Source organism: Scyliorhinus canicula, chromosome 2 (assembly GCF_902713615.1).
Source record: "Scyliorhinus canicula chromosome 2, sScyCan1.1, whole genome shotgun sequence".
Taxonomy (NCBI): Eukaryota; Metazoa; Chordata; class Chondrichthyes; order Carcharhiniformes; family Scyliorhinidae; genus Scyliorhinus; species Scyliorhinus canicula.
Genome location: NC_052147.1, coordinates 162504000 through 162531706, shown reverse-complemented (window position 1 = coordinate 162531706; position 27707 = coordinate 162504000). Strand labels below are relative to the sequence as shown.

Genomic DNA, 27707 nt, shown 5'->3' with positions numbered 1-27707 from the left:
GGGTAATTCTCAAAGCCCACCAAGGCAGATCATAAAATTTGAATTCAATAAAAATCTGGAACTAAAAGTCAAATTCTGAACGTGCAACCACTATTAATTGTTGTATAAATCCATCTGGTTCTCTCACATCCTTTAGGGAAGGAAATTTGCCGTCCTTATCTGGTCTGGTTTACAAGTGACTCCAGCCAACAATGTGGTTGGCTCTTAACTGCCCTTTGAAATAGCCTAGCAACGAAATTAGTTCAAGGGCAATTGGGGATGAGCAACAATTGCTGGCCTAAACAGTGATGCCCAATGCCCATTAAAGAATATCACAGAATAATAGAGCGCAGAAGAGGCCCTTTGGTCCAACAAGTTGAGTCTGCTATGACACATGAAAAACACCTGACCTGCCTGCCCACCAGAATTAATTTTCCCAATGGTGGGGTCGTCCAGAACTGGTGGTCATAGTTGAGGATATGAGGTAAACCTTTTAGGACTGAGGTGAGGACTGAGAGAGTGGTGAATCTGTGCAATTTGCTAGTACAGAAAGTAGTTGAGGCCAAAATGTTGTGTACTTTCAAGAAGGAATTAGATATTGCTCTTCAGGCTAAAGGGATTGAGCTATATGGAGGGAAGGCAGGATCAGGGTATTGAGTTTGATGATCAGCCATGATCATAATGAATGGTGAAGTAGGCTCGAAGGGCCGAATATCCTCCTCCTGCTTCTATTTTCTATGTTTCAAGTCCCATTGGCCAGCACTTGGCCCTTAGCCTTGAATGTTATGATGTGCCAAGTACTCATCCAGGTATTTTTAAAAGGATGTGAGGCAACCCGCGTCCACCACTCTCCCACCCATTCCAGACCATTACCACCCTCTGGGTAAAAAGGTTTTTCCTCAAATCCTCCCCAAACCTTCTGCCCCTAACCTTGAACTCGTGTCCCCTCGTAACTGACCCATCAACTAAGGGGAACAGCTGCTCCTTATCCACCCTGTCCATATCCCTCATTATTTTGTACACCTCGATCAGATCGCCCCTCAATCTTCTCTGCTCCAGCGAAAACAACCCAAGCCTTTCCAACTCCTCTTCATAACTTAAGTGTTCTGTCCCAGGCAACATCCTGGTGAATTGCCTCTGCAACCCCTCCGTGCAATCCCATTCTTACTATAATGTGGCAACCAGAATTATATCCAACACTCAGGCTGTGGACTCACCAAAGTTCTATACTCCAACTTGACTTCCCTTCTTTTGTAATCTATGCCTCGATTGATAAAGACAAGTGTCCCATATGCCTTTTTCAACACCTTATTGACCTGCTCTTCTGCCATCAGAGACCTATGGTCAAACATGCCAAGGACTCTTTGTTCCTCCGAACTTCCCAGTTTCAGGTCATTCACTCAATACTTCCTTGTCAAATGGCTCCATCCAAAGTGTATCACGTCACACTTTTCAGGGTTAAATTCCATCTGCCACTTTTCTGCCCACAAAGAAAGAAAATTGTGATTAAAAATAAACATCATTGGTGGTAACTTATTTTTTTTTCTAATGTAGGGGTACTCCGGAGCTTCTGGTGAAATTGGACTGAAAGGAGAAGCAGGTTACCAAGGCTCACAGGTAATCATTGTCTTCAAATGTGTAACTTTTGAATTTAACCACGTGATAAGGCATGTTATCCACCGTATTTTAAAGACAATGGGCGGTATTCTCCGCTCCCGATAAACATCGGGATGGCCGTTGTGAAATCGGCCGAGGTTCACGATGGCCTCAGGGCCCGCTCCCCGCACCTAATTCACCCCCACCCGGGGGAGCTAGGAGTGGGCCTGCGTTTTTCCCGACTGCAACCTCGTCGCGCCGGAAATGACGCGTTAATCGGCGCATTTGTGAGGTCATCCGCGCATGCGTGGGTTGCTGGTTCCAACCCGCGCATGCACGGATGACTTAATCGCGCAGACCGCGCATGCACGGTGGCCGTCTTTCTCCTCAGCCAACCGGCAAGATGTGGCGGCTTGATCTAGCTGGGCGGCGGAGGGGAAAGAGTGCGGGTGGTATTCTCCGCTCCCGATAAAAATCGGGATGGCCGTCGTGAAATCGAGAATTCCGCCCAATGAAGGTCAACAAATGCTGACTAGTGAAGTGAAGCGGACCCGAGTATCAAGGACTAAGTTTGCATAATTTGTTAACCTTAATGTTAAAATGTTAATCCCAGTGCTTGAGTTGCGCTAACTCTATTCTGCTTGCCCATATTACATATGAAATACCCAAAACAAATCTCTCATTGGGACAACCTAACCTTGACCCCTAACCCTAACTCTAACAGTAAGAACTCTTACAAACACCAGGTTAAACTCCAACAAGTTTGTTTTAAATCACTAGCTTTTGGAGTGCCACTCCTTCCTCAGGTGAATCCAGAGAATTACTCAGAATGCTCTCAGTCATCAGAAAAGTGATGGGAGGGATCGCTGACCATGCTATCAAGTTGCACTTATAAAAATAAGAATCTTTATTCTTATCACAAGTAGGCTGACATTAACACTGCAATGAAGTTTCTGTGAAAATCTCCCAGTCGCCACACTCCAGCGCCTGTTTGGTTATTCAACCTACTTACTGATGCTCAGTTTAGGTTCTGCCAAGAGCACTCAATTCCAGGCCTCATTACAACTTTGGTCAAACATGGATTCGATCGGATTTGTTTATTGTCACGTGTACCGAGGTACAGTGAAAAGTATTTTTCTGTGAGCAGCTCAACAGATCATTAAGTACCTGGGAAGAACATGGAATAAAAGAAAATACATAATAGGGCAACACAAGGTATACAATGTAACTACAAAACCATCGGCATCGGATGAAGCATACAGGGGTGTAGTGTTAATGAGGTCAGTCCATAAGAGGGTCATTTAAGTCTGGTAACAACGGAAAGAAGTTGTTTTTAAGTCTGTTCGTGTGTGTTCTCAGACTTCTGTATCTCCTGCCCGATGGAAGAAGTTGCAAGAGTGAGTAAGTTGGGTGGGAGGGGTCTTTGATTATGCTGCACGCTTTCCCCAGGCAGTGAGAGGTGTAGATGGAGTCAATGGATGGGAAGCAGGTTTGTGTGATGGACTGGGCTGTGTTCATGACTCTCTGAAGTTTCTTGCGGTCCTTGGCCGAACAGTTGCCAAACCAGGCTGTGATGCAGCCAGATAGGATGTTTTCTGTGGAACATCTGTAAAAGTTGATGTGGACATGCCGAATTTCCTTGGTTTCCTGAGGAAGTCTAGGCATTGTTGTGCTTTCTTGGTGGTAGCGTCAATGTGGACCACGCCAGATTTTTGGAGATGTGCACCCCTGGGAATTTGAAACTGCTGATCATCTCCACCTCAGCCTCGTTGATGCTGACAGGGGTGTGTACAGTACTTTGCTTCCTGAAGTCAATGACCAGCTCTTTACTTTTGCTGGCATTGAGGGAGAGATTGGTGTTGCTACACCACTCCACTAGGTCCTCTATCTCCCTCCTGTACTCTGACTCATCGTTATTCGAGATCCAACCTACTATAGTCGTATCATCAGCAAACTTGTACATGGAGTTGGAACCAAATTTTGCCACGCAGTTGTGTGTGTACAGGGAGTAGAGTAGGGGTCTAAGTACACAGCCTTGCGGGGATTGAGGACTATTGTGGAGGCGGTGTTGTTGTTCATTCTTACTGATTGTGGTCATGGAATTCTAGATGTAAGGCAAGAGAAATTGCCCTTGACATCAAGGTAGAATCTGAACTGGTGTGGCATCATGGAGCTATTGTGAATCGGAAGAATATTAGCTGGAATTTTAACAGCAGAAGTTGGTTGTGGTTGTTAGGGGGCAATCATCTTAGCACCAGGTAATCAGTGCAGCACTTGCCCAAGGGAATATCCTAGACCAACCATGTATGACTTCTTCTGATGTTCCCTTTAATGTAAGATCAGAAGTGGGGATATTCTCCAATGATTGCACAGCCTTCAATTCCATTGGCAACTCATTGGGTAATGAAGCACTTGTGCCTGCATACAGCCAATCCTGAATAACATACAGACTTGAGCTAATAAGTGGCTGTAGCATTTGTGTCATACAAGTACTGGACAATGACCATCTCCAACAAGAGAGAATTTAACCAAGTCCCTTTGACATTCAACAGCATTACCATTATCAAATTCCACCATCATCAGCAGCATTCTGGGGTGGGGAGTGTGGGGGGAGAGGTAGGAACTCCGACACCTGGACGAGCCACAAAAATACAGCGGCTACAAGAGCAGATCAGAGGCTGGGAATTCTGTGATGAGTAACTCATCACCTCAGGGGCTGTTTAGCACAGGGCTAAATCGCTGGCTTTGAAGGCAGACCAAGCAGGTCAGCAGCACGGTTCGATTCCCGTAACAGCCTCCCCGAACAGGCGCCGGAATGTGGTGACTAGGGGCTTTTCACAGTAACTTCATTTGAAGCCTACTCGTGACAATAAGCGATTTTCATTTCGTTCCTCAAAACTTTTTAACTTTTCTAAAGGGTGCAAGTGATGTAATACTCCCACTTGCATGGCTAAGTGCAGCTCCAACAACAATCAAGAAGCTCAACACCATCCAGGATAAAGCAGCCTGTATGATTGGCACCTGATCCACCACCTTAAAACAATCATTTCCTCCACAATGTGGCAGTCACATGTGCCATCAAAAAGATGCACTGCAGCAATTCACCACACCTTCTTTGGCCACACCTTCCAAAACCCAATGGCCTGAAAGAACAAGGACAGTAGAAGCATGGGAGCACCAGCTTCTCCAAATTCCTTCCCAAGTTAAATACCATTTTGACTTGTCTTGCTTTCATTGCCACTGGACAGAAATGGTGGAATTCCCTCTCTCGTGATACTGTGGGAGTCCCTTCATCACACAGACCAGTTAAAGATGGTGGCACATCACCATGCTCTCCAGAGCATTCAGAGATGGACAATAAATATTACCCTCGTCAGAAATGCCTTGTTTCCATGAATGAAGAAAAACAAGTTGTGTAATGTTAACCGCATGCTACTACCAGGTGAAATTCTGTACTGGAGTGGGGAACTCACACAAAAAAGTATTTTCTGTAATTGATCAAAGTCCAATCCCCTTTCAGTTAGTGACCAATTAATATTTGGGTAACATTATCTCAAGATAATGGCCGTAATTATCTGGTCTTTCGCTGGGGACGAGCTTTTCTGGTATCGCTGGCAGTGCACCCCTCTCCGTGGGTTTCCCAGTGATATATATCGGTTTCAATGGGAATTTGCATGGATAGTGGCAGAGCAGAGATTCCTGCCGCCAGTGAACGGAGCGCCATCTCCCACCGTCGGAGAATCCCGCTGCATTCCGGAGTCTAAGTGCTCCCGCCAGCAGAGATCAGGACTGGTCCCAGCTGGTGCTAGGAGCGTCACCCATACCTCATCTATGGAAATTTTATCTATGGAGGAAAGCGCGCTGGTTTTCCTTCCCAGTCTCAGGCTGCCATTTTGAGCGAGCACCCCAATCCTGGCATCCTGAGGCAGGTTCCCCCCTCTCCCCTAGAACACAAGTGTTGACCTCCCTGCTGACATGGGGAGCATCCCAACCCCTCAGCAAGGAGGGGCATCCTCACCCGGCCCCTCAGTCCTTCCATTCAGCCTTCCCTCCCTTATGCCATCCCTTGAGGACCCGCCCTTCAGTCCCTGCCCCCTTGGCACCATGGCACTGGCACCTTGGCAGTGACACCCTAGCTTGGCACAATGGACCCTGAGGTGGGTCAAGGAGATGAGCCCATTGCTCCCATGCCAAACTGCAGAGGGAGGGTCCCCCAAGGGTTCTGGATTTGGGTGGGTGAGTGCTGTGGGAAAGGAGTGGAATCCTGGACCCTCGGCCAACATGGGGATCCAGTGTCTGGACTGCCCCTACCAGCCCTGGGCAACCTGAAGATTGCAATTGCCATGGTTATCTCAGGCAGTAGTATCTCCAAATTCTTTACCCTGGTCTCATCTGTTTAAATGCTGAAGTGGCCTGCTCACTCTGTACTGCTTTGCCTGATAGGTGCACAGCAGACAGTTCTTTGAAGATTCCAGTCATGAAGACTTTCCCTTGCCTCATGCCTGCACCCTCAGCCAAATGGATTGCAAAACTGCAGCTTTTTGTCAGAACCTTACTAGAAAACCCTTGGCACTTCAAAAGCCTGAAATCCTCTGGGATGAGTCCATTTCAACAATGTGAAGTGCGTTCTGCAGTTACAAAAGAGGAAGTGAAACCACTTAGTGCTTTGAAGGAGCTGTCAATCATAACATGAGTGTTTATAAACATTGTGGTTAAGATCAATGGAGGATACTTGAGATGCATTCAAGCATGAAGGGAAAGACACAGCAGCTGTGTCTGGACCTCTAAGGTGTCAATTATAGATTTGTAAAATATACTGCTCTGTCTAACTGAGTGAATGCTTCGCATTTCAAAGGATCTCCGGGGATTTGAAACATTTTCAAGTGTTGAGGACTTTCTAGGAAGGCTCTGACACTTCAAAAAGGTGTAGTTTCAAAGGCAGAGGGCTGAGGGAGCAAATGCTAAGAAAGGGAAAGTGTTCCTGCATTGATTCTTCACTGCTCTACAGCCGTCAGACAGAGCAGTTCAGGGTGAGGAGGCCACTTCAGAATTTAAAATGTCTGACCAAGATGATGCTGTTGATCAGAGAACTGTCTGAGATCACCATGCCAAGAGTCATCTTCAGGCTGCGCAGGACTGGAAGGAGCAGTCCAGACACTAGATCCCCATCCCAGGGGAGGGTCATGGGGTCAAGCCCTTAGCCATAGTTCTCACCCACCCAAAGCCCAGGACCCATAGGGCACACACCCTCTTGAGCCTGGCAGTGGCAGAAATGCACATTACCAATGAAATGGTGCTCTTGACCCTTCTCGGGGTCCACTGCCCCAGGTCTGCACTTGGCCATATTTGAACCACAGACCATGCAATGGATTTCTTACTGTGGGGATGGGAGGAAGGTAAGAATCGGGCTTCTAGTCCATTGATTGCATGCAACGTACTTTTCATGTTCCCGCTGGCGTGGGGATAGGTATCCCGTGAGAGCAAACACTGGGGAGGGGTCTGTCGCCTGGCGCCAATCCCATCTTTTGGCCGATGCTCCATTCTCTACGCGATTGGGATTCCTGATCACAGCTGCGGAGAGTGGAGAATCCTGCCCGAAATCTAGCAACTTGCAGCATGTTATTACCTCTATTTCAAACTCCTATATTGGATCCAGTCTCTGATTATTTATGTGCTACACCTGTCTGGTATTACATGCTGATGAATTTGAATAATTGCAGACTGTAACTTTTTATGAACATCCTTGGATTAATTTGTATTGTTTTACACATTATAGGGTCCAAAAGGAGAGAGGGGAAGATCCATAGAGGTAAATAAAATGTTGTTGGTCACAAGATATGATTTGAATTCTGTTGTATATATAGCTAACATTCTTTTGCTTCTCCAATGTTCCAGACATGCAACCTTGTAAGGCAGATCAAAGACACATGTCGTAAGTATCATGGAACTCAGAATAATTAATTGCATATTTGACTCTTTAAAACATTTATTTGAGGTAAAATGTTTTAAAATTGTTTTCTTCTTTGGTCTCTTGCAGCATGTTGTTATGGTAAGTTATCTTCATTGGATAAACATTTGTATTAACAGATAATTTACTGAACATTGGAAATAAAATTAATTCCTGTTTATTCTTTGCATTAGGTGCAAAGGAATGCCCAGTATATCCAACTGAACTAGCCTTTGTGATAGACACTTCCAACGCTAAAGCGCAGCTGAATAATAACAAGAATGCTATCCTCAACATAATTCGCAATCTGACCATAGTGGAGAGCAACTGTCCAAAGGGAGCACGGGTCGCTATCCTGACATATAATAGTGGCATAGTCACTGAAATCCGTTTTAGCAGTGCCAGGAATAAGCGAGACCTTATCAAACAGATTGAAAATCTACAGTTTGTGCAATCAAGGAAAGAGTCCAGTATCGCTGAGGCAATGAGCTTTGTAGCAAGGAACACATTCAAGCGTGTGCGAAGTGGGTTTTTGATGAGAAAGGTGGCAGTATTCTTTACTGGCGGGCAGACAAAACCTAAAGAACTCAACGATGGTATAATAAAACTTGCTAATGAGAATATTGTCTCCATCTACCTGTCTCCTAAAGCCGATAATGTACTCAACAGAGCATTGCAGGTCAGAATCTATTCTTTATTTTCTGGTATACTCCTTGATAGATGGTAACATATGTTATGACTGGTCAAAATCTCCATCTGCAAAAATACCATTGTTTCTCAATGTGTATTCTCAAGGTGTATTCTGTTATCAAAAGTTGAGGAATTCAAAAAAGGAAAGATTTTTCACATTCAACACCTATAATGCATTTCTGGGACAGTCCTTTTCACCAATCCTTTTCAATCTTGGCGATATCCTGTACAAGTAGAATTGTCCTTTACCTAGCGATCTGAACACTGCAAAGTGTATCATAATTTACATGCAAAGTTTTTTTTCATAACTATGATATTTAGTGAGAGGTTTTCCATTTACCATGTTAATCATCTTTTGTATATATTCCATTAGGTTGTCAATTCGAGTTAAATTACTCAATGGGGGCCATGTTACCCTGTCAATAATGTAGCATTATACATCACTTCCTGCCACCTTTCTACAAACTGGATTGAGACTGCCCAAACTTATTTCTAATTCTACCTAAAGCTTGTTGTGCTACATTTCTTACAATTTTATGAATTAATATTACTAAGTTAATCGTAGTTTGTCTATTCTACACTTCATGTTCAACCTGGATATTCTTAATACTTCTAATCATTCCACTCAAGCTTCTTACTTTTTTTGCTGCTCCAACCTCTTTGCAATGATCTTAACATTCTAAATCACTTCTGTATTCTAAAATGCATTGCTTCCAAAATCAAGGGGCGGGATTTACTGGCTTTTCACGCCGGAGGGAAATTCCGGTCCCACTCACGTGCACCGGTTTCCCAGTGGGAGGGGTCCCGTTGACAATGAGGGGACTGGTAGACCCTGTTGGGGGCCTCCTCCCCTGCTGAAAAATCCATGGCGGGGTGGTCAGTAAATCCTGCCCGTGGTCTCCTTTTTCAACATTTCAAATATCGTAATTTCATGTACTCCAACAGATACTTTGAAAAGTGCACCATTTGTTTGTTTATGTCCTATAAAATATGCTTCATGTCCTTTACAGTTAATGAAAACTTGCTCTGAGTATTTAATATTTTAAGTCCCTGTTTGTTAGATCTGCTGTTTCATTGGATAAGTTGCAGCTGAGGGAAAAGGAATGGGCAGTTAGGAGACTGAGGCTGGCATAATGAGAGGCAGAGATAGGGTCAAGGTTCCTACTGCTTTGAACAGTGCTGAAAGGTCATCTAAACAGCCTGGTTATTTTTAAGTCACCACATCATATAATGCATGGGCCTGCCACTGGAATTTGTTTTGGTGCGGATCTGAATATTTCCTTACCTGTCCCAAGTTATCAAAATCAATCATTTCCGAGTTCCACCTGTACTTACAAAGCACCACTGGGTCCAAAAGAGTTGGCTACAAGTGATCCAATTCTGTTGACTGAGTGCAAAACTGTGCTGAAATCCAACGTTGAGGAAAGGAAACAGCCCGCATTTAACAGAAGCACTTGGGTATAAAACATATCATGAGGATAACATGGATTCCAGATAATATGCACAGAGATACCACTACTGAATTCAATCATTAATGAGGTCTGAGTTATTCCAAGATTTAATTATCTCATGGAATCAGCTTATCACTACGTACTTTTATTATTATTTTCACCTGCACTCGGTCAAACACTGATGAAGTATGTGTTGGCTTTTACAGCCAAGTAAATCCACCACTGTGGGTGTGGTAGGGGAATCCCCTCCCCTTTTGTTGTTCCTGCACCCAGGCAGATAGTGAGGGACTCTGAGCCTGTCTTGAGTGCTTGTTACCTGGTCTCTAACTGGGAAGTTGCCTGAAGGCAACTGTTGCCTCTGAGAACCTGGAGGCTGACTGGAAATCCCAGTTAACCTTCATAGACTTCTATTGAGTCAGATTGGCTGCTACCAACCACATATTGTCGAGAAGCGCTGCCATCTTCCCATTCCATCTCCTTGAAATTGGCCCGGGGATGGGATGGAGTCACAGAACTAGTGCCATTTTTAACAAACCCGCCCAGCCTCTGCTCCCAGAACTGGCAGGTGCTAAAATTAGCCTGAGGAAACAGGATCGAAGTTTATAGACTGAGGTAATCAAATAGTCTTGATTTGCAATAGTTCTTGTGCTCCAGGTACTGAAGATGCTCTCTGCAAGACAGTGGGCTAGGACTGAGAGATTGGTGAATGTTGTGGAAATTTGCGTGCTAATCTCTGGGATCAGGGAACTTGTTTTGTAAATTGTACTTCGGGGAAAGAGTGAGTTTGATGGGTTTAATGTTGCTTCTTAATCATCATTTTATGTTTTTATCAGAAAAACGATGCTGGACTTTCCCAATTCTACATTTCCCGTAATGATGATGAAACACTCAACAACGTGATGACATGCCATGTTTGTTTAGGTACGTAAGCATTTTTACTGCTATCTCAGCTAGGTGCTTCATATTTTAAACCTGTTCAAAAAAAAATTGTTTCTTTTCATAAATTTAGAGTACCCAATTAATTTTTTTCCAATTAAGGGGCAATTTAGCGTGGCCAATCCACCTACCATGCACATCTTTGGGTTGTGGGGGCGAAACCCATGCTAACACGGGTAGAATGTGCAAACTCCACATGGACAGTGACCCAGGGCCGAGATCAAACCTGGGATCTTAGCGGTGTCAGACAGCAGTGCCAACCACTGTGCCACCGTGCTGCCCTTAAACCTGTTCAAAATATCTTGGCATCATTGTCACTCAACTGTCACCCAAGACCAGGATTTTCTGTTTCCCAAAGGTGCCTCCCGCCCCCCTCTTGGCGGGTTTTCCGGTTGGCAAGCCTCTGCATTGGTCGGCAGCTGAAGTCAATGGGCATTTGTGTTGCTCACCAGCCATGCCGCCGAATAGCCCCCCCCATGGTGGGTTATATTCAGCAGGACTGGAAGATCCCGCTGGCGTGAAGGACTGGAAAATCCCGGCCCAAATTTTGGTCATGTTAAGTGTTGACTCCAAAATTCCAGGACCACTGAGGAGATGTTTGTTTGTTATAGGTTTAAAAATGTTGCAATGGTGCAATGTGTTGTCCAGAGTTTAATGTTGTAGCAAACAGCACATGAACGGTTCATCGTCAGAGTGCAGTGGTGGCCATCACCCTTGCATGGGCACATGCATTGCACACGTGTGTCACATTTTCTATCCAAAAAGGTAGCTTCAAAAAGAGCACAATGCTGAAATGGAAACAATTAGAACAGATAGAACGGTGCGCCATATGCTGGCAACAGGATTCTATCTTCCTGCCACTTGTCTATGAGAGTTCCCATTGAAACCACCCCACACCACTGGGAAACACGTATGCGGGGCTGCGCTGCAGCAGGAAACGTGAATCGCAACATTCGCAGAATTCTGGCCAATGAGTATTGATCTCCATCATTAAGAAATGTGAACCAAAATTCAGAGGTACTGCCAGCATGCCTTGTTCAGATTCCCAGTTCCCTTGAAATTCAAAAGTGTTCAATTTTTTTGGAGAGTGTTTAAATTGTCTTATAGAATGGACAATGTGTCATCCCCAAATTAATAATATTGTAAAATCCTTCAAGTTTTGACGTTCAACTGCTTTTTGCAAAATTCACAGGGGGCAATCCCCCAGTACTGCCAGTGGGAAGTGCCAAGGACAGTGCCAGGTGGCAATGCTGGGGATGGGGGGATTCCATTTGGGGAGGTCCATGGGGATGTTCCCCATGACCAGGAAGTGGAGGGGGCAGTTTCTTGGGGAGGTATATGCATAGAGATGCCAATTGGGGGGAAGGGGATTTCCTGTGTCCGTGTGTGGGGTTTCCATATCCAAGGGAGGGGGTCAGTTTCCTTTATTTGTTTTTTATTTTAAAGGGTGTCCAATCTCTTGAAGGCTGAGGTGGCTGGTGGGGCAGATTCTCCAGCATGGTGTCGCGGTACCCGCCCGCGGGAATTTAATTAACTTAAATGCCAAAAAATATGGTGGGAAAAGCCAGCAATGGAATCGGCAGGCTACACACCGCTTTTCCCACCTGAGTTCAAACTTACTTTAAAAAAATGATAAACATCCACACAATGTATTACTATGTAAGAAACTATTCGTGAAAGGATTTTAGATCTGTGTGATCTTCAATTTAACCTTCAATAATAGTGCACTAGCTGGAACCTATTAGTTTACTTTTGTCATGTCTTATTCAGAGTGGACGTATTCACAAAAATGAAGTATTTATTCTAACATTTATTGCCCAACTGAAAAGCCAATTAGCCATTTATCTATTTATTAAAGTATATATTTATACTTTTTTATTTAAAATGTAATTTGTAATTGCTGGGTAAAGTAAAAGGTGTGATCAGGTTGACCAGGGGTAATTTCCCAGCTATCTGATAGAGAAATGTGAGGATTGTATTCTACATTAGCAGCTTGGATCACAGGTACAACCCATGGAGGAGCAGTCTCTCCTGTTTGCTGATATGCAACTTCACTGGATACCATATTGATCACGAAGCTGTATTTACTTTGATGAACTTTGTGCTCATCAGTGACAATCAGTACTGAGTACTGGAAAACTTCCACATTTCATGTTGGTAATGGGAGCTTCCATAGGGCAGCACGGTAGCATAGTGGTTAGCACTGTGGCTTCACAGCGCCAGGGTCCCAGGTTCGTTTCCCTGCTGGGTTACTGTCTGTGCGGAGTCTGAACATTCTCCCCGTGTCTGCGTGGGTTTCCTCCGGGTGCTCAGGTTTCCTCCCACAGTCCAAAGACGTGCAGGTTAGGTGGATTGGCCTTGCTAAATTTCCCTTAGTGTCCCAAAATGTTAGGAGGGGATATTGGGTTACGGGGATAGGGTGGAAGTGAGGGCTTAAGTGGGTCGGTCCAGACTCGATGGGCTGAATGGCCTCCTTCTCCACTGTATGTTCATGTTCATATCGGAGTAAAATGTAAAGCTCATTATATTTGCTTTGGTAGTAGAAATAGGAAGGCAAACTATTATTTGAATGGGTATAAATTGAGAAGGATGAATACTCAGCGTGACCTTGGTGTCCTCGTACATCAGTCGCAGAAAATAAGCACACAGGACTAGCAGGCAGTAAGGAAGGTAAATGGTATGTTGACCTTCATAGCAAGAGGATTGAGCATAGGAATAGTGATTTTTTTTTTTACTGCAATTGTATAGGGCATTGGTGAGGCCACACCTGGAGTATTGTGTGCAATTTTGGTGTCCTTATCTGAGGAAGGATGTTCTTGCTATGAAGGGAGTGCAGCAAAGGTTTACCAGGCTGATTTCTGGGATGGTGGGACTGTCATATGAGGAGAGACTAAATCAATTAGGGTTATATTCATTATAGTTTAGAAGAATGAGAGGGGATCTCATAACAACTTACAAAATTCTAACAGGATTAGACAGGGTAGATTCCGAAAGAATGTTCCTGACGATGGGAGAGTCCAGAACTAGGGGTCATAGTTTGGGGATAAGGGGTGAACCATTAGGGCAGAGGTGAGGAGAAATTTCTTCACGCAGAAAGTGGTGAAACTGTGGAATTCATGACCATAGAAAGCAATTGAGACCAAAACATTGTATGTTTTCAAGAAGCAGTTATATACAATTGTTGGGGTGAAGGGGATCAATGGATATGGGGGGGGGGGGGAGGCGGGATCAGAGTATTGAACTTGATGATCAGCCATGGTCATAATGAATGGTGGAGCAGGCTCGAAGGGCTGAATGACTTCCTCTTGCTTGTATTTTCTATGTTTCTACATTTCTATGTCTAATTGAGTCACATCAGAAAAGCAAGATTTTGTTCACCAGTGTGACATCCTCAATCCTGAAATTAGCTGTCTGATTTGATCCCAAGCTAGGAATCGTTTTGTACTGTGGGTCCTTGTTTATTAAGAAAGCGTGGGTCAGGAAACTATTCCTTTGGATCACTTTTGAAATGCTCAGAAGATTGAAAGAAATATTATACTCATGAGGAATTATAAAAATGACTATGTTTAACAGGCAATATTCTTTCTTATGCAGATTTTTGTGAAGCAAATGCAGCCTGTGATGCAAAATTCTTCCGAACCAAGAGATCGACAAAACCCAATGATGTAAACCTCGATATGGCATTCATCATAGACAGCTCTGCAACCATCAGCCCAAACCAGTTTATAGAGATTAAAAGATATATTTCTTATGTGACAGAACAGTTGGAGGTTAGCAAGGAGCCTTCAACATCAAACCATCAGGCCAGAATTGCTGTGGTTCAGCATGCACTGTACAATTCTCAGACAAATAATAGCCAGGAACGAGTGAAAACTGAATTCTCTCTCACTGATTACAATTCCAGTAGAGACATCAGAGAATACATCCGGGACAAGATGACTCAGCTTGAAGGGACGAGAGCAACAGCACATGCAGTTGAATGGACGGTCGAAAACATTTTTGAAAAAGCACCTCAACCAAGGCAATTCAAACTCATTCTTCTGATAACCGCAGGAGACCTCCCAGAAGCTGAGAGAGAAAAATTGGAGACTGCTGTCATAGATGCCAAGTGCAAAGGCTTTTTCTTTGTTATATTCAACATCGTCAAGAAACATAATGAAAAGAATCTAATCTACCTGGCAAGCTCCCCTCAGGATGTATATTTCAAGTCAATTAATCATATTGCAGAGCTCCACAGTGAAGAGTTACTCAGGTTTGGACGACAATTCCCGAAGTACATCAATGGTAACTTGCAGCCATTTCCTCACTACTACTGTTTGTTCCATGAACCAATTGAAAATAAATCTAGTGGGGAATCCTGTGCCCTCTTGTATGGTGTGTTTGATGGTTGGGGGCATTTACTCAGGCAACGTGGTAGGTGGGGACCACACCACCTTCCTGCCTTCATCCCAATTAAGTCCTTAGCAAGAATCCCGTGGATGGTCTTCCCGCCTACTGCCAATTGATGCCCAGAAGTGGCAAGTAAGAACCTCATCCTGTTGCCACTTGGTATCAGCCCTGCAGTGTGCATGACCAGCAAATTCTTATGTTTGCTTGCTGCTCCCAGTGCCTTTTAGAGGGACCCAGCATCAGAGAAGTGGTGTGGGCCTGCTGATAGCCAAACTCCTGCCCTTACTGTGGACTCCCCAACTCTTCCACCCCCTGGTATAGTTTGAGGGACAAAAAGTAATATTAAATATTCTAATACTCTTAAACAATACACTAAGGCTGGGATTCTCAATTCAGGAGTCTAAGTGCTCCCACCAATGGAGAATCGCTATTGATCTCTGCTGGCATTAAGAGCGGGGCCCAGTATGTGAGGGCTTACGTTTTTTTCTATTGATACTTTAAAGGATCTGGTGATTGGAACGTTTCCAGCCTTCTAGTGGAGTGACTTGGAACAGTGAATATTTACTTCTTTTCTCCACATCCTCCTGTCACTATAGGGTTCATCAACCCTATACAGTGTATTGAACCAGTGGTTATTTATGGAAGTGCCCTAGCTCGGCATAGGAGACCATCAAGGCCATTGGAGGTGGGTGGGGTATACCTTGCACAGGGGCAAGGAAGGGGTGGATAGAGGGCATGATTTGAATAGATGGGGCATAGGGATTGTGTGGGGGTTGGTGGCTGTAAGCGGTGAGGGCTGGAGAGTCTTACATTTTTTCATTATAACTGGCAAAAAGTTTGTTGCCTTGAGGGATAACTTTTATACAACTCACTTCTGCACTTTTCAGCCCTGAGGCTGCCTCCGATATTTCCCCATTCAGCTGGTTTGAGTGCAGCATGCTCCCGTCCCTGTGGAATTAAATCTCCAGTCACTTTCTCCCGAAGCAGCCGGGCTAAACCGGGAAATTTCCCGACACCCAGTACCTGCCCCGAGAATCATGGGCGGAATTCTCCGACCCTCCGCAGGGTCGGGGAATCGCCCGGGGCCGGCGTAAATCCCGCCCCCGCCGTGGCTGGAATTCTCCGCCACCCGGGAATCGCCAGGAGCGGGAATCACGGCCCGCCGATCGGCATGCCCCCCGCGGCGATTCTCCGGCCCGCGATGGGCCGAAGTCCTGCCGCTGACAGGCCAATCCCGCCGACATGGTTTAAACCACCTCTGTGCCGGCGGGATTGGCGGCGCAAGTTTTAGCGCTATCGGCGGAGTGAGAGCCACTCCGGCATGGGCCTAGCCCCTAAAGGTGCGGAATTCCGCACCTTTTGGGGAGGCCCGACGCCGGAGTGGTTGGCGCCACTCCGCTACGCCGGGACCCCCCACCCCGTAGGGGAGAATTTTGCCCCATGTCTCCAACGTCTTTCAGCATATAGCCCAAGAGAGATCCAGGTTTAAAATTCCATATTAACTCTTATTAGCTGGGGCTGATTTATCTTGCCTCTATATGTGAAATGACAATGAGATAAGATCATTTTCTGGAATTCTAACAGTGGATTGGCTAACTTGGTTTTCGGTTGCTAAATTTCAATGGGCTTCTTCTTTAATTGCAGGCTGTAATATAAACTTCTAATTTTAAAAAAATGCAGGTATGAATTTGATGAGTAAAGTAAAATTAAACTGGAGGACTAAAATATATATCATATTAATTCTCAAATAGGGTTAATTTTATTGTAATATCCGAATACTTCATAGTACTGTAGTATTAGAGGTCGTTTCAGCACTGCATTGAAAACTAAAATGGCTGGTTAGAGATTGAAATTCTCTTATACCTACCGTGAGCCTATGGTTGCCACAATTTATTAGTACCCTACTAATTCAGGTATTTGTTTTAACGCATTCTTCTCATTTACCTTTCATTTCTCCTGAAGTTGCTGTCTTGTGCTGGGATGTGGTGCCATAGATTTGTAACCAACTCTGGTGCTTTTCCCAAACAGTTGACTTCACATACAAGCCTAGCCTGTGATTGGTGTAATATTTGACCGTGATAAGCATCATGCTGGGCTCACTGAGGTTCCAAGCATGTATTTGATCGTTGTATAGCTATAAGGAGTGGAAACCTTGCCTGATTTTCCTCCCCTCTTATTAATTGAGGATTTGCAGTCAACTGCAGAGCCCGTTCAACCACTTGGTCGAGATGGGACAACTTATACCAATCAGAAATCAAACTACATGTCCTGTTCACTATGGTTCAGTATCTCCCAAGCCAGTATACTTTCACAAAGTCTTTGAGAAAATCGGTAATGCTTTTTCTCTAGTGGCAACGAAAGGACCTGAAAATAATTTTTTTTTCCAGCTGAGAATGCACTTCACTTGCCCCCCGAGCTGCAGAAACAATGTGTGTTGTTCCAAAGTGACCAACCCAGCAATGAGGCCTCCAGAACCACCCACTTGCAAGAGTAAGTAGGCCCAGTGCAGAATTTGTTTCTAATTTATATTTAATCCAATTTCTAATTATGAAACTAATTATTTTCTTTCTTTTTGTGTGTCCAGCACAAAAGATGTTCCTGTAGATTCAGAGAAACTTGTGGGTAAGTTACAGTTACTGTTATTTGGGGCAGGCTTGATAATTTCATTGAAGCAATCAACATATTGTAGCTTGTCAGACGCAAACTCAAATTTTCCTGGGCCTCAGAACTTTAGATTTCCTCATCTTGCTTTGTCAATCATTCCACATGCCTTGAAAACCCAAACTTGTGTCCTTGCTTCACTTTGTCCTTTCTTACTTTATCTTCTCTATTTGTCTTTTTAACGCCGCATTTTGGAATCTTAACCCTTGGGTTCTCAGTTGTCTGCGGATCTAATTAAATATCTTGAATTCTTGGTTTAATGTTTGTAACTGATCTATATTTGTTATATTTGTTGTTGCTGTAAAGAGGAAAAGAAGTTGAGATGCCACGCTTTAGATTTGTCAAAACATAGTGCAGGGTTTATTAAAAGATGATGCTTCTGCAGGGTAAGATGGTGAACTGCACAAAAAACTTGTGAAACTCGTCATTGATGTCACTGCATCAGGTGACAATTCACCAGTCAGTAGTGTTACTTGAATACATAACAATATTCAATTGTACCTTGAAATTGAAGTCATCGTTTATGTTTAAGTTATTGATGCGCAGTAATTTGTGAGAAACCAGTATTTTTCACTTGGGCTTCTGCAAAGGATTTTGGAAAGTGTATTTTTCTGACTCTCCCACCCTTCTCCCGAGGCCTATCTGATTCAGACTTCCCCAATCCCCATTGCAGGCCCTACTCTTGCCTCGCACAAGCCCCGCTCGTGCCCCGCGCAGGCCCCGCTCACGTCCCTTGCAGGTCCCGCACTCGCCCCTCGCAGGTCTTGCTCTCACCATCACTCCTTCTCCCCGCTCTTTACAAGTTCAGCTGTTTCCAGCTCGCCGAATCAGAGGCTTCTGAGGAACTGAATTTGGGGACCACTGCTACAAAAATCCAGTCATTCCTCCTCTCCCTATCTGTCTGGTATAGACAGAAGACAATCACAGTAACAGAATCCAACAGTTCAGGGGATCACTTACTGGTTGATGGGACCTGCAATAGAAGGAGTGGAACATGTAATAGATATTCAAGAGTTTTCTCGATTTATGTTTGGTGCAGAGACTTTCTCCAGGTAATATATTCACCTGGTGTTGTTTGTTGTCTGGAAAATGATATATAGTCTGTGGAGTGAATGGGCTTGATGCAATGAAATTATCTTGGTGCTCAATGTATTCTTATGCTTCACGAAGGGAACTGTCATATTTTTCATTACATTTTACTTCCTTACTCTTCTATCTCTGTTCTGTTGGTACAGGTATGGAATTATCTAGCTTCAATGTTACAGAGGACAGCATCATCCTACGCTTGGCCCAGACTGAACCTCAACTCATCAATAATTATGATGTTTCTGTGGTTAAAGTGAGCCAAAACGATCTTGTTTTGAAGATGAATGTCAGTGATGCTGAAATTATGCTAAAAGATCTGGAAAGTGGGCAGCAATATAATATCATTGTGATCGGATTCTATCAATCGAAGGCAAAATCTGTTTACAACGGAACATTTACAACCAGTGAGTAATATATTCTATCTATGACAATCAAGATTCTTTTTAAACAAATTAATTGAATAGCTTCTCTTCAATTCATAGAATCATAGATTCCCTACAGTGCAGAAGGAGGCCATTCGGCCCATCGAATCTACACCGGTCCTCTGAAAGAACACCCTGTATAGGCTCATTCCCCACTCTATCCCCAGAAGCCCATACCTCGCCTAACCTTTTGGAGACTGAAGGACAATTTAGCACAGCCAATTCACCTAACCTGCACGTTTTTGAACTGTGGTATAAACTGGAGCACCCAGAGGAAACCCAAGCAGACAAGGGGAGAAAGTGCAAACTCAACACAGCCAGTCAGCCAAGTTTGGAATTGAACCCAGGCCCCTGATGCTGTGAGGCAGCAGTGCTAACCACTGTGCCACCGTGCCGCCACAATTCTGCACAAATCCACATATCACCACAACAATGAAGCACCTTCCTTTATTTGGCACCCAGTATCAGTTATTACAACTCAAATACAGGATGGGTTGGGTGCAAAATAAACCTCCCTCTATTCTGCTCCATCGAGGCGCTGTAATCCAATCATAGAATGATAGAGCTCGGAGTAAGTCATTTGGTGCATTATAGCAGTTCTTTGGGATAACCACTCTACTGTTATTTTCCTTTAGCATCTACTTTTTTGCCTGCTCAGGTTATTGAACAAATTCCCTTTTGAAAATTGCTGCTTTCAACCCCCTTTGAAATAAAGCATTCCAAGTCATGATAATATGGGCGGCACGGTGGAACAGTGGTTAGCACTGCTGCCTCAAGCACCAGGGAGCGGGTTCAAATCCGGCCCTGGGTGACTCTCTGTGTGGAGTTTGCATTTTCTCCTCATGCCTGCGTGGATAGCCTCCGAGTGCTCCGGTGTCCTCCCACAGTCCAAAGATGTTCATGTTAGGTGGATTGGCTATTCCAAATTTCCCCTCAGTATCTGAAACATGAGGTGGGGTTACGGGGTTATGGGGATAGGGTGGGAACGTTGGCCTAGGTAGCGTCTTTTGGCGGGTTGGTGCAGACTCGATAGGCCGAATGGCATCTTTTGCACCATAATTCTATGATTTCTCTGAATTGCTGCATTAAAATATTTTCCTCACATTATCCCTGTTTTTTGCCAATTATCTTGAAGTATATATTTATGTATGCAGTATATAATGAAGATGTAGCGGAAAACTCTCTCAACATTAACCCTAGCAAAGATCCTGAAACAGTGCCAAATTGAGAACAGTTCGCCTCTGGATCCTTCTCAGTCAGAAATGAATTCAGTCCAGGCAACCATGTTCAATTGGAGCTTGCCACTCAGTAGACATTTCAGCCCTTCCACAGTAACATTCATTCAGAAATACCATACATTCTGAGCTCAGTGTAGGCCAGTAGCACTTAACACTGTGATATTGTTAGTCAAATTAATTTAATAATTAGGTGATGAGTAAGGGAATCAATCCATTTTAAGATTTTCTCCATAAAGAAATGTAGTATTAACTAAGTTTGAGACATTGTTTTACTGCAACATTTGCATGTTTCCCTTCCGTATTTAGAAACATCACCAAAGACATCACCAGAATCAACTCAGAAAATTATGGAACCATTAGAATATCCTGAAATAGGTAAGCGTTGCTGAATATTGTTTCTATATTATGCATTGTTGTAGTGAAATGGAAATCAGTATGATCATATCAAGTTCTTTTAGTTCTGACTTAATATTCCCTGAGAAAAACCTTCCTTTCACATTGCAAAGGGATATTGCAGCATCCTTGCCTCATCTAATATTAGGTACACTGTAAAGGCTTCTATCAACAGCCCTATGAATTGTAACAGTATGCATTTATTACAGAGGGTTGCACATTGTAACAGCACGTTATGATGCAGAAGGACTGTGTATTACAACGGTTAATATTATAGAAGGCCTCTACAATGCATAGGAACTGTGACTGTTATGGTAGTTGTAGTGGATACTGTAAAAGACTGTCATATCATAAGGAGAATATGTACCATAATCAGTTAATTGATCACCACAAAATAGGCTAGTCTCAGATATCAGGTGATTTTCCATCACACTTTCCATTCATGTCAATGTGTGCATTTTTTTGCTTCGTGCCACTCTTATATTTTTCTCTTCCCATGTGCTCCTACCATCTGTGATGGGAGAATTTATTTTTTCACACAAGTGGCTATTTGGAGCGCAATGTCTAGAAATGTGGTAAAGACAGGTTCAACCGAGGCAATCAAGAGGTCATTAGATGATTCCTTAATTAGAAAGGTGCAGGGGCATGGGGAAAGGCAGGGAAATTACTCAAGATGCTTGTTTGGAGAGCCAGTGTAGACACAATGGGTCAAATGCATCATAACAATCCTCTGATCTTTACGTTTCATAGCTGGAGCCCGTTACCTCTCTGTCCCTGGATATCTTTATTCAGCTATATGCCACTTGTCCAATGTAGTGTAAACGCCCCATCGTAACTAAGTGCAGGTCACACCTTTGCACTCCTTCAATGTTCTTCATTCTATCCTCCAAGCTACACGGTATTAAATTAATCTAAGCTATTGACTTTTTGCAAAGCCATAGAAACATTCTTTACACTAAACATAAGTATTAATTAGTCATTAGCATCATTTGCTTTCCTTTTCTCGAGAGGACAAATAGAGTCATAAGAGCACAGAAAAGGCGCTTCAGCCTATCATGTCGGCGCCAGTCAAAAACAACAACCTAAGTATTCCAATGCCGTTTTCCAGCACTTGGCTAGACTTGTATGCCTTGGCATCGCAAGTGCACATCAAAATACTTTTTAAATGTTTTGAGGGTCTCTGTCTCCACCATCCTTTCAGGCAGAGAGTTTCAGACTCCTACCACCCTCTGGGTGAAAAAGTTTTTCTCACATCTCCATTAAACCTCCTGCCCCTTACCTTAAATCTATGTCCCTTAGTCATTGATCCCTCCACGAAGGGGAAAAGTTTCTTCCTCTCTATCTATGCCCCTCATAATTTTATACATCTCAATCATGTCCCCTCTCAGACTCCTCTGCTCCAAGGAAAACAACCCAAGTCTAAATATCTCTCTTCATAGCTGAAACACTTCAGCTCAGGCAACATATGGACATGCACACCAAGATCCCTCTGATCCTCGGTGCTTCCCAGGGTTCTGCTGTTTATCACGTATTACCTTGCCTTGCTTGTCCTGCCCAAGTGCATCACCTCACACTTATTGAATTCCATTTTCCATTGATCAGCCCATTTGACCAATGGATCTGTATCCTTTACCACTCCACCAATTTTCATAACATCCACAAACTTACTGGTCAACCCTCCCATATTCATGTCTAACTAATTTATATAAACCACAAATAGCAAGGGCCCCAACACTGATCCCTGCAGGATCCCACTGGACACAAGCTTCCAGTCAGAAAAACACCTCTCGACTATCACCCTCTGCTTCCTGCCACCAAACTAATTCTAGATCCAATTTGCCAATTTTCCAACAATACCATGGGTTCTTGCCTTTGTTATCAGTCTCCCATGTGGAACCCCAACAAAACCATTGCTGAAGTCCATGTTGACCATGTCAAATGCATGTCCCTCATCTGCACACCTGGTCACCTCTTTGAAAAATTCAATCAGGTTGATCAAACATCACCACTTAACAGAACCATGCTAGCTGTAATTGATTAAACCCTGCCTCTCCAAATGCAGATTAATTCAGTCTCTCAGAATTGCTTGCAATAGTTTCCCCACTATTGAGGTTGGACTGACTGGTTGACTCCTTCCTCCATTCTTGAACAATGGTACCCCATTGAATATCCTCCAGCCCTCCGGCACCTCTCCTGTGTTGTGTTATGTACTCTGGGATAACACAGGCTGCAACTCGATGCAGCTTTGACCAAAAGATACTCCAGACTTTGAAATAAGTTCAATGTGATTTATTGAACCATTAGCACAGTTCTCTATGAGTTCGACTCTCCTGCTAATCTTGCTATAGCAACTCAGTCTAACTAACCAGTCTGCTCTCAGCCACGTGGTGGGTGTGATGCTTCTGATCTGCCCCGGTCCTACTCTCTAAGTGTCTCCTGTGGAAAGAGACAGAGCATGTGTGCCCTGTCACCTCTGGGTGTCTTGACTGACCATTGGTCGTGTCTTAGTCTATGTGTTCATTAGCTGTATGTCTGCATGTCATGATGTCTCTGGTGTTCCCTCTATTGTTTACTTAGTTGAAATGTATTTACATTAACCCCTTGTGTATTTACAGTGTTGCATATCACCACATCCCCCTTTTTTCATGTTACAAATTTTCTGTACAGTGTGAAAGAAAAATTGAACAAAAACAGGTAAATAAGTGATGACATGTATAAGTTATGATGACTTTGATGACGATACGAGACCAAAGAATAGTTATGATGACATTGAGGATTATACAATACCAAATAATAGTTATGAGTCCAAAGTTCATGAATTTACATGGTCGAGTGGCTTTCTTATACTGTTATGGAAGTGTCAAAGTTGATGTTGTCATTCCCTTGTGAATGCCCTCAGTGTCCTGGTGCTTACGTCATCAGGAGGTGTTCAAATCACTTCATTGTCTGAGGTGGACTTTTTTTTATGCTTGTGGTAGCAATTCTTGATGACATCTTTCCTGAAAGCTGGTTTGCTTGTCTGTAGTGTAGCAAATGTGAATTGGTAAGAAGTGTTGATATGCCATGGTCTGTTTGTACTTTTGCCATTGTTCTGAGCTGAGCAGTAACATTGTCCTTCATGGGCAGAGTTGTACCATGTCGTACCAGTTGTTGTTTTATTGTTGTTTTCATTATTGTTATTGACATGCTTGTTGTTGTGTTTGTTGCTTCTGGTACGCTTCTTGTTGTTGTCTTTGTTGTTTTTGTAGGTTTTGTTGTGTTTATTGCTCTCAATGACCACACCGAGTGGAGAATTTGAGTCCTTCAGAAAGTTACTTGTGTGAGTGTCCTTTGTGGCATCTGCTGTTTCATTCAACGTGCTGTCTCTGATTCCTTGGCGTTCCCCGTCTGGAGTCATGTCCAGTTCACTTGAATCATCTTTCGCTTGTCGATGCTCCCCATCTGGAGCCCTTTCTGGTTCACCTGAATCACCTTTGGTTTCTTGATGCTCCCCGTCTGGAGTAATTTCAGGCTCTTGTGGAGATGCTCGAGTAGATGAGGTTTGAATTAACGTGGTGTCACTGGAGTCACTAGTAGCCTCACTTTGATTGTCGAGTGCCTCTGTACATACTAACTGAGATCTGTCAGTCTCGCTGAGATGTCGCACATCTTGTATGGGAATTGTGAAGCCTTTGTCACTTGTCACACATACAGTGGGTAGACCTTCAGTCTCTTCTTGTGGCTCAAATAATCTGGGTAGACTGTCATTGTCTTTTTGTTGTTCACATGAGCGTGGTAAACTGTCATAGTCGTCTTGCTGTGCACTTGCACGTGACAGACTTGCATCGTCTGCTGCTGGTTGCTCAGATAAGGTTGCTAGACCTTCATGGTCTTGTTCGTGCAAGGACTGCGCTCTGGAGTCTTGCATTGCTTCCATTGTGAAGTCTGTCAACGAGCTTGCAGTGGAGCCTTGTACCGCTTTCTCTGTGGAGTCTGGCATCGTTCCCTGTGTGGAGTCATGCAGCAGTCTCACTCTGGACTCGATCTGTGCGCTCTCAACAGAGTCGTGCAGTGGTCTCGCTGTGGAGTCTTTCTGTATTCTCTGTGTGGAGATGTGCAGTGGTCTCGCTGTGAAGTCTGTCATAGCTTTCTGTGTGGAGTCAGGGACTCTTTGTGGTGCATGAACCACTCTTCATGTGGCAGCAGGCCGCGCTCTGTGGGCTTGTACCGCTCTCTGTCTCCTGGCGTCAGGCCGCTCTCTGTGGGCTTGTACCGCTCTCTGTCTCCTGGCGTCAGGCCGCTCTCTGTGGGCTTGTACCGCTCTCTGTCTCTTGGCGTCAGGCCACAGCAGAATCCTGTACTCATGGGTCGGGATGTCGTCTATGCTGGGCTGAGGATCCTCAAATCCGAAGAACTCGTCCACGACTGTGTCGGATGCTTCAATGTACAACACGTCTCGTTGTGGTTCAGATTTGGTACTGAGGTCGCCACGTCCATTGATGAAATCATCGTCTGAGTCGTTATCTTCAAGGATTAAATCATATCTTAGGGCGGTGCTAACTGCTTATTGCAGGGTTCTGCGGAGGTTACTTTCAGCTTCTGGTAGAAGTTCAGACATTGTGCTGCCGTTCCAGGTGAAAGAATTGTGATTTCTGGCTTTAATTTTTTTTTCACTATTTTCGTACATTTCCCCTTTAAGTGGGCGTGGTCCGGGGCCTCTGACGTCATGACACTCGTGACGTAGAGCTTAGGAATGGACTGCGCACGCGCAGATCGCTTTTCCTTTACTGTGCGCTCTTTTCACAACTGCACATACGCGGCTTCTCGCACATGCGCAAAACACTTATTTGCCGGTTCGCGTCTTCTCGGGAACTGCGCATGTGCGGCTCCTTGTGCAAGATGGCTGCCAATCAAAATTTCCGCTTGCTTCTGTTGCAAGCCTACCTTTGCCTCGTGGTGAGTATAGGTGCCAGTTTTACCGATTTTCTGTTGTGTTCACCTCCCAGTAGTTTTCAAACTTGTCCAGGACTGTCTGGAAGTCTCTCTTGTCCTGCCCTTGGGAGTACTTGAAGGAGTTTAAGATTTCTGTTGCACTTTCACCCGCAATGGTGAGTAGAAGATCTATCTTCTCAGCTCGGCCACGCCATCTAGGTCGGATGCTACCATGTAAATCTCAAATCTCTGCTTGAATGCACTCCAGTTGCCACTGAGATTGCTGTGGTACCTGCGCTGCTGAGGCACCGGAATCTCGATCACCTTTTCATAGAATTTACAGTGCAGAAGGAGGCCATTCAGCCCATCGAGTCTGCACCGGCTCTTGGAAAGAGCACCCTACCCAAGGTCAACAACTCCACCCTATCCCCATAACGCAGTAACCCCACCCAACACTAAGGGCAATTTTGGACACTCAGGGCAATTTATCATGGCCAATCCACCTAACCTGCACATCTTTGGACTGTGGGAGGAAACCGGAGCACCCGGAGGAAACCCACACACACACGGGGAGGATGTGCAGACTCCAAACAGACAGTGACCCAAGCCGGAATCGAACCTGGGACTCTGGAGCTGTGAAGTGATTGTGCTATCCAAAATGTTACCGTGCTGCTCGGTGCTGTTGCTGGTAGTCACGGATCTTGCTGAGTTGAACTATAACTCGTTGAGATTCAACAGGCACTACTGGTACCATGTTATGTTATGTACTCTGGGATAACACAGGCTGCAACTCGATGCAGCTTTGACCAAAAGACACTCCAGACTTTGAAGTAAGTTCGATGTGATTTATTGAACCATTAGCACAGTTCTCTATGAGTTCGACTCTCCTGTTAATCTTGCTATAGTAACTCAATCTAACTAACCAGTCTGCTCTAAGCCATGTGGTGGGTGTGATGCTTCTGATCTGCCCCTGTCCTTCTCTCGAAAATTCGCCTGTGGAAAGAAACAAAGCATGTGTGCCCTGTCCTTATATATGGGTTGTGTAATGCCCCCTTGTGGTAGTGTCACCTCTGGGTGTCTTGACTGCCCATTGGGCGTGTCCTATTCTATGTGTTCATTAGCTGTATGTCTGCATGTCATGACGTATCTGTGTTCCCTCTAGTGTTTACTTAGTCGTAGTGTATTCACATTAACCCCTTGTGTATTTACAGTGATGCATATCACCACATTCTGCAGCCAGAAAATAATTGAAAGTTATTGCCCACTTCCTTACTATTTCCTCACTTTTCTTTAGTTTTATCACAGTCCTTATCCATGATTCCTATAACCACACTGACCCTTTCACTTATGGACGCTGACACAAAGTATTCATATAGAACCCTATCTACATCCTCCGGCTCCACTCACAAATTACCACTCTAGTCCTTAATGGGCCTTACTCATTCCCTAGTTTTCATTATACCCTTAATGTACTAGTAAAACAACTTAGGATTTTCCTTTATTTTGTCTGCCAGCCTCTTTTCTTGACCCCTTTTGCTCTCCTAATTTTCTTTTTAAGTTCCCTTTTGCAGATTCTATACACATCTAAGGCTTCTGTTATTCAGAGCCCTTGATATCTGCCATAAACGTCCCTTTTTCTCCTTGTCTAATGCTGCATACCCATTGCTATCAACTGGAGTTGTTGGTCCCATCTTTTTCTTGATTGGAACATCTTAGCCCTGTACTCTCTGGCATACATCAGCCATGATCATGTTGAATGGAGCGGCAGGCTTGAAGAATGCATCCCACTGTTCTGTCATAGATCTACCTAAAAGTGTCGTCCCCAGTCCAACTTTGGCCAAATTATATCTGATCTGATTAAAACCGGCCTTCCCCCAGTTTGAGCACTTTAGAATAGAGTGGAATTCCTACTCTGCAGAAGGAGGCCATTTGGCCCATCGAGTCTGCAATGACCTTCTGAAAGAGCACCCAATTAGGCCCATTCCCCCGCCCTATCCTGACCTAACCT

The 27707-nt window shown here is 44.2% G+C and overlaps 1 protein-coding gene across 8 annotated transcripts in view; it reads left to right on the top strand.

The window, feature by feature from the left end:
* Positions 1–27707, top strand: part of LOC119960740 (collagen alpha-3(VI) chain-like) — a 314544-nt gene that overhangs the window by 267011 nt on the left and 19826 nt on the right. For all 8 annotated transcript variants that reach the window (XM_038788388.1, XM_038788372.1, XM_038788380.1 and 5 more), the window contains 11 exons: positions 1534–1596; positions 7352–7384; positions 7471–7507; positions 7613–7624; positions 7717–8201; positions 10497–10584; positions 14194–14883; positions 17376–17478; positions 17573–17610; positions 18885–19139; positions 20702–20770. In XM_038788388.1, coding sequence (XP_038644316.1) covers positions 1534–1596; positions 7352–7384; positions 7471–7507; positions 7613–7624; positions 7717–8201; positions 10497–10584; positions 14194–14883; positions 17376–17478; positions 17573–17610; positions 18885–19139; positions 20702–20770 — 1873 coding nt within the window. The remainder of the gene's footprint in view (positions 1–1533; positions 1597–7351; positions 7385–7470; positions 7508–7612; positions 7625–7716; positions 8202–10496; positions 10585–14193; positions 14884–17375; positions 17479–17572; positions 17611–18884; positions 19140–20701; positions 20771–27707) is intronic.